At 51.5% G+C, this 9748-nt stretch overlaps 1 protein-coding gene across 2 annotated transcripts; it reads right to left on the reverse strand.

Annotated features, from left to right (window-relative positions):
- Nucleotides 1-3037: 3037 nt before the first annotated feature.
- On the reverse strand, nucleotides 3038-9430 carry WDR13 (WD repeat domain 13). 2 transcript variants are annotated; one of them, XM_060136933.1, is made up of 10 exons: nucleotides 9311-9430; nucleotides 8891-8970; nucleotides 7975-8215; nucleotides 6984-7093; nucleotides 6741-6871; nucleotides 5829-6136; nucleotides 4925-5105; nucleotides 4683-4824; nucleotides 3725-3843; nucleotides 3038-3311 (listed from the first exon to the last, which is right to left on the reverse strand). In XM_060136933.1, exons 2-10 carry the CDS (start codon nucleotides 8929-8931, stop codon nucleotides 3127-3129), a joined length of 1458 nt encoding a protein of 485 aa, XP_059992916.1. In that variant the 5' UTR covers nucleotides 8932-8970; nucleotides 9311-9430; the 3' UTR covers nucleotides 3038-3126. The 2 variants fall into 2 exon arrangements, with proteins under 2 accessions (XP_059992916.1, XP_059992917.1); XM_060136934.1 differs by having other exon boundaries at nucleotides 9260-9321.
- Between the last annotated feature and the right edge of the window lie 318 nt (nucleotides 9431-9748).

A 9748-nucleotide genomic window follows, 5' to 3' on the forward strand; every position in this document is an offset into this window, starting at 1 on the left:
TCAACTACTGCAGGGTCTCCTGACTGATCCCCCTGCTCCCACTCCCCCATTCCAGTCTGTTCTCTTCACAGTGCCCACAAGGATCCTCTTACAACCAAGTGAGATCATGTCCCTACTCTGCCCAAAATGTTCTGGTGACTCACGCCTCACTCAGCAAAAACGCTCAAGTCCTCACTGTGCCCCCAAAGCCCTCCAGGATTGGGCCTGTCCAACCTCATCTCTTAGCAAACCTTAATCTAGCCACACTGGCCTCTACAATGGTCCTCCTGGCACACTCCAGCCTTGGTGCCTCTGAACTGCCTTTTCTCTACCTATGATATTCTTCTTCCTCACACACTATGGCTCTCTCACTTCATTCAGGTCTTTGTTTAAATTTCACACTGTCAGAGACCCCAAATAGCCAAAGCAATCTTGAGAAAGAAAAACAGAGTTGGAGGAATTAGGCTCCCTGACTTCAGTCTACACTACAAAGCTACAGTAATCAAAACAGTATAGTACTGGCACAAAAACAGAAATACAGATCAATGGAACAAGATAGAAAGCCCAGAAATAAACCCACACACCTACGATCAATTAATCTACAACAAAGGAGGCAAGAATATACAATGGAGAAAAGAGAGTCTCTTCAATAAGTGGTGCTGGGAAAACTGGACAGCTACCTGTAAAAGAATGAAATTAGAACATTCTTTAACACCATACACAAAAATAAACTCAAAACAGATTAAGGACCTAAATGTGAGACCGGAAACTATAAAACTCTTAGAGGAAAACATATGCAGAACACTCTTTGACATAAATCGCAGCAATATCTTTTTGGTTTCACCTCCTAGAGTAATGAAAATAAAAACAAAAATAAACAAATGGGACCTAATTAAACTTAAAAGCTTTTGCACAGCAAAGGAAACGATAAACAAGATGAAAAGACAACCCTCAGAATGGGAGAAAAGGTTTGCAACTGAATCAACGGACAAAGGATTAATCTCCAAAATATATAAACAGCTCATGCAGCTCAATATTTAAAAAAACCAAACAACCCAATCAAAAAATGGGCAGAAGACCTAAATAGGCATTTCTCCAAAGAAGACATACAGATGGCCAAGAAGTACATGAAAAGCTGCTAAACATCACTAATTTGGGTTATCTATCTCCCATCTTCTCTATTAGAGAAGTGCAAATCAAACTACAATAAGGTATCACCTCACACCAGTTAGAATGGGTATCATTAGAAAATCTACAAACAACAAATGCTGGAGAGCGTGTGGAGAAAAGGGAACCCTCTTGCACTGTTGGTGGGAATGTAAATTGACACAGCCACTATGGAGAACAGTATGGAGGTGCCTTAAAAAAGTAAAAATAGAACTACCAATCTACCCAGCAACCCCACCATTGGGCATATACCCTGAGAAAACCATAATTCAAAAAGAGTCACGTACCACAATGTTCATTGCAGCACTATTTACAATAACCAAGACATGGAAGTAACCTAAGTGTCCATTGACAGATGAATGGATAAAGATGTGGCACATATATAAAATGCAGTATTATTCAGCCATAAAAAGAAATGAAATTGAATTATCTGTAGTGAGGTGGATGGACCTAGAGTCTGTCGTACAGAGTGAAGTAAGTCAGAAAAAGAAAAACAAATACCATATGCTAACACATATATATGGAATCTAAAAAAAAAGTTGTTCTGATGAACCTAGGGGTAGGACAGGAATAAAGACACAGACGTAGAGAATGGACTTGAGGACACGGGGAGGGGGAAGCGTAAGCTGGGACGAAGTGAGAGAGTGGCACGGACGTATATACACTACCAAATGTAAAATAGATAGCTAGTGGGAAGCAGCCACATAGCACAGGGAGATCAGCTTGATGCTTTGTGATGACCTAGAGGGGTGGGATAGGGAGGGTGGGAGGGAGACGCAAGAGGGAAGAGATATGGGGATATATGTATATGTATAACTGATTCACTTTGTTATAAATCAGAAACTAACACACCATTGTAAAGCAATTAAAGATATTAAAAAAAACCCAAAACCAAAAAAAGAAAAAACAACCCGTATGATCCAGCAATCCCATTCCTGGGCATAGATCCAGAGAAAAAACCATAATTTGAAAAGATATATGCACCCACAATGTTCACTGCAGCACTATTTACAATAGCCAAGACACGGAAGCAACCTAAATGTCCACTGACAGATGAATGGACAAAGAGGATGTGGTACATATATACAATGGAATATTACTCAGCCATAAAAAAGGAATGAAATAATGCCATTTGCAGCAACATGGATGGGCCTAGAGATTACCATACTAAGTGAAGTAAGTCAGACAGACAAATATCATATGGTATCACTTATATGAGGAATCTAAAACAATGATACAAATGAACTTATTTACAAAACAGAAACAGACTCACAGACTTAGAAAACAAGCGTATGGTTACCAAAGGGGAAAGGTGGGAGGGGGGGATAAATTAGGAGTTTGGGATTAACGTATACACACTTCTAAACATAAAAAAGATAATCAACTAGGACCTAATGTAATACTCCAATATAAAATAAAAATTAAAGAAAAATAAATTTCACACTGTCAGGAACATCTTCCCTGATCAGGACACCAAAAAGAGCCTAACCCTCCCCTGACTCCTGCACTCTATCCCCTGCCCTTTTTCCTCACAACGCTCAGCTTTAGCTGACCTGTTATATATTTTTGTCTATTATCTACCTGCCTCCGCTAGAACGTAAGCTCCACGAGGGCAGCCACTCCTGCCAGTTTAAGTCACAGCTTGTACCCTCAGTGCCTAGAACAGGTCCCGGCGCACAGAGGTGCTCCACAATGTCTGTCCAAAGCGTGACTGTGTAAAACACTTGAAGTGGTGCCTCTGACATGGCAGACGTTCATAAACGGTTGTTGAATGAATCCATCAATGAATCAATGCATGAAGGCATGAATGAGGAGGTGAACCCCATCCCATCTTGGGTCCTAGAGCTGCCCTCTCCCCCATCCCAACCCCAGAAGACCTGGGAGCCAGTCATCGGCACAACCACAGGAACTTTATTTACAAACACAAGGCTGGGGCCGGAGGCAGGTGGGAAGGTGGACGGTGGCAAGGATGGAAGTCTCCTACTTCTGCTCCCGCCTCCAGACGATGACCATGCCGCTAGCGTCGCTGGAAGCCAGCAGGCTCTCATCGCAGTTGAAGCTGACATCCAGCACGGGCGCGCTGTGGCCCTGCAGCTTGTTGACGGCGGCCTTGGCTGCCCGCTCCACGTCAAAGAAATGCACGCACATGTCCTCGCTGCCCGTCACTGCCCAGATGAGAGACCATCAGGAGGTGTTGCAGGAGGCAGCGGGGTGCCCTGCATGTGAAGTCTCTGAGGTGTTGAGGGATTTATGTCCAAGGTGTAAGGTCCCGGGGCTGGGGGCTCTGGGGTGGACCATCCCCAGATGCAAGGTCACCTAGCTGTTTTGGCTCCGTGTCCGGAGTGTGAGGTCTCTGAGCTCTTTGTTGGTGGCGGGGAGGGGTCTGTGTCTTAGGCTGTGAGGTTTCTGGGCTGTCTGGGGGGTCTGTGTTCAAAGTGTGAGGTTGCTGGAGCGTGAGAGTTCTTGTGGCCCAGGAAGTCAGGGCATTAGGATGTCGTGACAGCTGAGCCAGATCAGCACCAGCCCTGGTCCCTGCCCCTCCCTGGCCACCCAGACACCCCGACCCCATGGGACTCACCCACACAGGCCCCCTGGCGGAAGGACATGAGGGGGCAGAAAATGCTGCGTACGGGGTGCGAGCTCTGCTCAATGGGGAAGCTTCTCTTCAGCTGCAGGGTCCCCTCGTTGTCCACCACCCTGAGAGGAGGAAGAGAGTGGGTTAGGGGGCAGCCTCAGCCCCAGAGGGGGACGAATGGTGGGCCAGTTTGTGTCCCCACCCCTGCACCTGAGGTCTTTTCAAGGTTCATGAAATCCAGTTTTGAGACGACTGCATAAACCTATAAAGCACGGGATGGTGTGTGAGTTAGTGACAGTTTGGAAACTGTATCTGTTGATACAAATGGGGAGCCTCTGTTGTTTAATTTGCTAGTTTCTCTTCCTAAGGGTCCCTAAGAGATCCTGATTTTAGGACAGGCACAAAGAGAGGGAATGACTGACCAAACTACAGCACCCCTGCACCGTGGAATACCACATGGCTATTCAAAGGAATGAACCCGAGCTACTGCAGGGAGCAGCGTGCAGCCCAGGCTGAGAACTGCATTTAGATGACAGACATAAGTGAGTGGGGATAGTAAAACTCCCAGCTTCAAAAAAAAAATTAAAAAAAAAAATGAAGGAAGGGAAAGCAGGCCACTGCTCTAAGGGGACTCTAGTCTATTTTATGGCTCAGTTTGCTCATCTGTAAAATGGACATGATTACAGCACCCACCTCACAGGGTTGCTGTGAGGATTAAATGAGGGGATATGAACAGGGCCTGGCCCAGCAACTGCTACGCACATGATAGCTACTGCTATTACTATTACTGCTCCTATTGATGTCACCATTATCATATTATTACTATTATTAGGAGACCGAACCTCTCCCCTCAATGAAGTTAACCTCCATGGCTTAGTCTGCTGGGGAGACAGGGCTCTTGTCTCAGTCTGACAGAGGTGGCAGGCCCCCCACCTCCAGGTGGCCCAGAGAGGAGACCCACCTGTAGAGCAGCAGCTTGTTGAGGCAAGCATTTATGAGCAGCGAGGGGTCCCGGGCCTCGCGGCTGACCCAGGAGCGGGCGGAGATGCTGGTCACGGGGCTGCCCTCATGCACCACCAGACGCTTGGCTTTGGTCAGCTTCCCTGCGGCAGCAGAAGGAGGGGAGGCAACGGTGAGGGTTGGGACTGTGCACCAGAAGGGTGAGGGTGTGAGCAGCTGGATGCAGGCCTAGGGTCTGCCTACCTGTGGCCATGTCGAAGAGGAAGGAGAAAACACTGCCGCGGTCATCACCCGCCCAGAGCAGCCGGCCAGGGGCATCAAAGGACAGAGCGAGGACACGGCCTGTCAGCTTGCTGGATCCACCCTTCACTTTCTTGCCCGTGGAGATGTTCATGACGTGCACGTTGTGCTTGGCATTCCCCACCTGTGTGTGAGACCCGCACACCATCACCCTGCTCCCAGCCACTCCCTCCTTGAGTCTGACCACAGCAGGGCTGCTGTTGATGGGACTGGCTGATCCCTACTGGACTCTCATCACAGTGAGGGTGGGCCAGTAGACTGGAAGGTGACTCAGGCCGGTCATCCTCCCCAGCCAGTCCCTCTTGCAATCTGACCAGAAGAGACAGCTTCTCCCAGAACTCAAGGGGCCTGCCTGGTCCTTCCTGGAGCCTTGACTATACTAGGGCGGCGGCTGCTGCTACAGCTGAAAGGATCCCAGAGCACAGGCTCACTGGGCCAGCTCCCCCTACTCCCCACTCAGGACCAGGCCAGACTTTTCATTTCCTTCCCCTGCCCTCTGACTCTCTATCCGGGTCGGACCACCATGATGCTGCCACTGAGATGAAACAAGGTTTCCAACTAGTAATCCTGCTCCCCAACCAGCAGCCCCTGCAGTTGGAAAACGGTAGGACTACTGCTGATGGGACCATGACCCTACCCCCAGACCGCCCCCCATCCCCGGAGTCTACCACAGTGAGGCCATCCCAGACCAAGAACCACGTCCCCAGTTCTGCCCTGTTTCCCTCTGAGTCTGGCCAGAGGAGGACGGAGGCGATGGACTAGAGGGGACCCCCTTATCCCGACTCCCTGCGACAGCCCTCCTGGCCTGGCATCCCGCCCTCGGCAAGGGGGTGCTCTGGAGCCTGACCACAGTGAGGTTGTTGTTGACTGGCTGGAAGGTGCAGCAGAGCAGTTCGGCGCTGTCTGGGTCAGGGATCTCCCGGATGCAGCGGCCGTCCTCAGAGGCCCAGATGCGCATGGTGGCATCAAGCGAGGTGGACACGAGGATGTCGTTGGAGAGGGACCAGGCGAAGTCGGAGACCCCGCGGGTGTGGCCCCGCAGTACTCGGAGCACGGTGGGCGGGGCGGGCACCAGCTGGCACAGCGAAATGCTGCCATCGAGTGAGCAGCAGGCCAGGCGGTGCCGGTCGTCATTGGCGAAGCGCACCCTGGGGACTGCAAGGCCAAGGAGCCATTTGTGAGAGCTGCCATGCTCACCGGGTGCTTTCATTTACAGAAGGTTCTGACGTGTGAGCCAGGGGCCGGGACCGACTGCACCAGGCACAGTGGCCTCAGCAAAGGGTTTTCCTTGGCTGAGAAAGAGAGTTGGAACGCCAGAAGGCCCTCTACCCAAAGCTCCCTAAATCTTGGCAGGTACTTTATGGATTGCAAATGACTTCTGCAATGCAAAAAGCCTTCTACATCTCAGTAAGCACTTTACAGTTACCAGGGTCTTGGCAGTTTGCAAAACCCACTCTGCCCTTTCCAAGGAGATTTCTCTGCAGCAAAGGTTTTAAGCTCGTTCAAGCGACTCATGACCCCAGAAGCCTTCTGCAAAGTGCTCTTTTAAGCTGCTGAGCCCCTTTATGGTAGACAAAGTAACCAAGACTTTGCAGATCACTTTGCAGAGGGCTTTTAGGTTTTGCGAAAGGTGTGATGAATAGCAATTCCTCCGAGGTGGGCCTGAGACTCTGCATTCCAAAAAAGGATGCACTGGGTGGTTGTCACCCAGTTGTTTGGGCAAATGCGTGGTGATGGGACCCGCCATCCACTGGCTCACCTGCCTCATCCACGTGCTGGTCAAAAACATGGTACATGCCCGCAAAGGCGTAGTTCTCACTCAGCGACGTGTCCCCGGCCATGGCTCGACTTGCTTCTGCCGCTGACGTGGGAACCACGCTGCCGGGGGGCCTAGGCCCCAACAGGAGTGAGGGGTGAGAGGAGGGAGGTACTAGCGTTTGGCCTGCCATTGCCCTGTGGCTCCCCTCCTCCTCACAAACCTTCAGCTGCCCCTGGTGCATACCTGTCCTCATAGACGGCACGGTTCATCTGTGCCTGCAGCTGGTAGGAGCCTCGGCTGACAGAGCGGCGGTGCCCACGGGCCCCCAGGGCCCGAGGGTCATCCTCGAAGTCCTGCAAACAGAGGGTCAGGGTAGGCACACCTTGCAAACAGCCCTCAAGAACCTATGAGATCTAGAGTTTTCAAAATATACCCAGAACCATGGGACTTCCCTGGTGGTCCAGTGGTTAAGACTCTGTGCTTCCATTGCAGAGGGTCAAGGTAGGCGCACCTTGCAAACAGCCCTCAAGAACCTATGAGATCTAGAGTCTTCAAAATATACCCAGAACCATGGGACTTCCCTGGTGGTCCAGTGGTTAAGACTCTGCGCTTCCACTGCAGAGGGCGCAGGTTCGATCCCTGGTCAGGCAACTGAGATACCGCATGCTGGAACCAGATCCCTTCTCACCCCTTCCACTGTCATCACCGTCACCTGGACTACTGTGGTGTCCTCTGCACTAGTTCCCCTACTCTCACCCTTGACCCACTCAGCAAATACTTAACAAATGCTCTTTGAACAAAGAATGAACACTTTTCCCCCAGAAAACCACTCAGCTTTGTCTCTTGCCTCATTCAAGTCTCACCTCAATTGTCACCTCCTCAGAGACGCCTTCCCTGAGCATCCCCATTAAAAATAGCTTCTCTCTGTTCCCAACACCTGTCCTGTTTCATTCCCCAAGTCAGCCTTATTTTTCCATATTAGCACTCCTCACTACAAGCCATGGTAGTTATTCACTTGTTTACCTGGTTTGCTACGTTTATTGACCTATTTATCTTGTTTATTGCCTGCTTATCAACCTATTTATCTTATTGTCTGTTGATTTATGACATACATTATCTCTTTTTGCCCTCTGCTCATCCTAAGAGCCAGGAACAGTGCCTGGAACATAGCAGGTGCTCGACAAGTCTGTGGAGTGAATATATATGGAGGCAGGTGGCGTGGGGAGGAGCTCACCTCCATGCGGTCAAGGGTAGTGCGGCTGCTGCGGACGATGCTGTTGCTATAGGCACGAGCACTGCCTGGCTCAGAGAGGGGCCCGTAGCGCTGGCCCAGCAGCTGCCCACGCAGCCTCAGGTACTGCCGACGCAATGCTGGAGGGTGCCCAGCCTTGGCATTCTCCCGCAGTAGCTGGCTGCGCCGTCGGATATATTGTGTCCGAAACTGTGGAAACGTTGGTGTGCGGTACGCATTGTACCTGCGATGGCAGGAGGCAAGGCGGGCAGCAGGCACAGGACAGAGGGAATCAATCAGCTCAGGGGATAGGGAAGGAGAATGAGGTGTGTGGCAGTGATAGGTCAGGATGGCAAGTGATCAGCAGTGGTGATGGGGGTCACCCTGGTGTTGTGATAAGGGTGTGTCCGCAGTAATAATGGGCATGGCAATGAGGGCAGTGTGGGCACAATGGAGGCAGTCTGCAGTTCTGCTGGAATTGGTATGGGGTGACTGAGTCAGTGTAGACAATAGGGGCCAATCTGACATGGTGACGGGGGTTAGCATGGGGCAATGGTGGGGGTCAGTATGGCGATTGGGTCAGACTGGGGAAGTGATGGTAAGAGAAGTCTGGGGGCAAAAGTGGGGAACAGGATGTCACCAGCATGGGCTCTATCACCCCCCCACCCCCGACAAAGGCTCCAATACCACAGACTCTGCGCATGCCCACATGTGACTGCATTATCCTAGCATGCTGTTTAACAACCCTCGCTTGCCAGTCATTCCCTGCGGGCAAGCCCCACACCCTGCTACTGCGCATGCTCACCTCCAGCAAGCCCACTCAGCCGCATAAGGCAAGTTCTCCGCCCAGCCTCACTTATCGCCATTGCGCATGCACCACGTAACTTCCGCTCCCGCGAGCTTCGACCCCACGCCTCACCTCGCGTCTACTGCTAAGACCTGCTGCCACACCGCAGCCATTCCCCGGCCTCCTCTTCCGGCGCGTCCGCCCGCGGGAGCCTGCAGGACAAGGGCCTGGAATGTCAGCGTCTCAAGTGAAGAGATCTAGATCCGCCCCTTCCGCCAGGCGATCGTTGCCATAGACACGGAGTCCCTCCAGTCCAGGATGTCACGATATCCCACCCGGCTCTTAGCATGGTCACCACCCCAGTCCTGCCCTTCCCAGGCAGCGCCCAGATGATTCACAGCAGACCTGGCCCCGCCCCTCCCCGGTCACCATAGCAACGCCCCTCCTCCCGCCGCCTAGCAATCCTTGTTGGCATTCTCCACCCATCTTGCCCCCACCGACCCCCGCCTTCCCTTCTCGGGTCCAAGAGCAGGACCCGGGATTAGGGACCACCTCCGGGGCTGCCTCCCGCTCTTGAGGCTCCCGGGGCGGCCCTGAAACCAGTGTCACCCTTCTCTCCTCTCTCAAGCTCCAGCAAGATGGCCGCCTGCTGCCAGGAAGAACTTCCGAACGCAGAACAGATCGATAGGAATCCTCCCCAGGGCGTGGGAGAACCACGCAAGCGCATTAAGGGACGGTAGGTTCTGACACAAGGATGGAGGCTCCGCCCTTTTAAGTTCTATCCAGCCTCAGTCCCTAATGGCATTTTTTTGTGTACACAAGAACAATGTCCAGGGACCACAGGGACAGGGGCTAGTATGCGAATCACTCACTGAAAATCAGAAATATGACTTTCAAAAAAAAAAAACGAAAGGACTTTTTTTGAAAGAGTGGTATAAGCTGCTTTTTAGCAGCACAATCTTGGCCAAGCAAGATTTGAAGTGCAGAATA

Source organism: Lagenorhynchus albirostris, chromosome X (genome assembly GCF_949774975.1).
Source record: "Lagenorhynchus albirostris chromosome X, mLagAlb1.1, whole genome shotgun sequence".
Taxonomy (NCBI): domain Eukaryota; kingdom Metazoa; phylum Chordata; class Mammalia; order Artiodactyla; family Delphinidae; genus Lagenorhynchus; species Lagenorhynchus albirostris.

Bases quoted from the DNA above. Each gene is read 5' to 3' on its own strand.
- WDR13 (XM_060136933.1), bottom strand. From the start codon at position 8,931: ATGGCTGCGGTGTGGCAGCAGGTCTTAGCAGTAGACGCGAG. The intron at 3,844-4,682 runs GTGGGTCTCCTC...TCCTCCTCTCAG, and splicing joins AACAAGCTGCTGCTCTACAG to GGTGGTGGACAACGAGGGGA. The intron at 3,312-3,724 runs GTGAGTCCCATG...TCATCTGGGCAG, and splicing joins CCGCCAGGGGGCCTGTGTGG to TGACGGGCAGCGAGGACATG.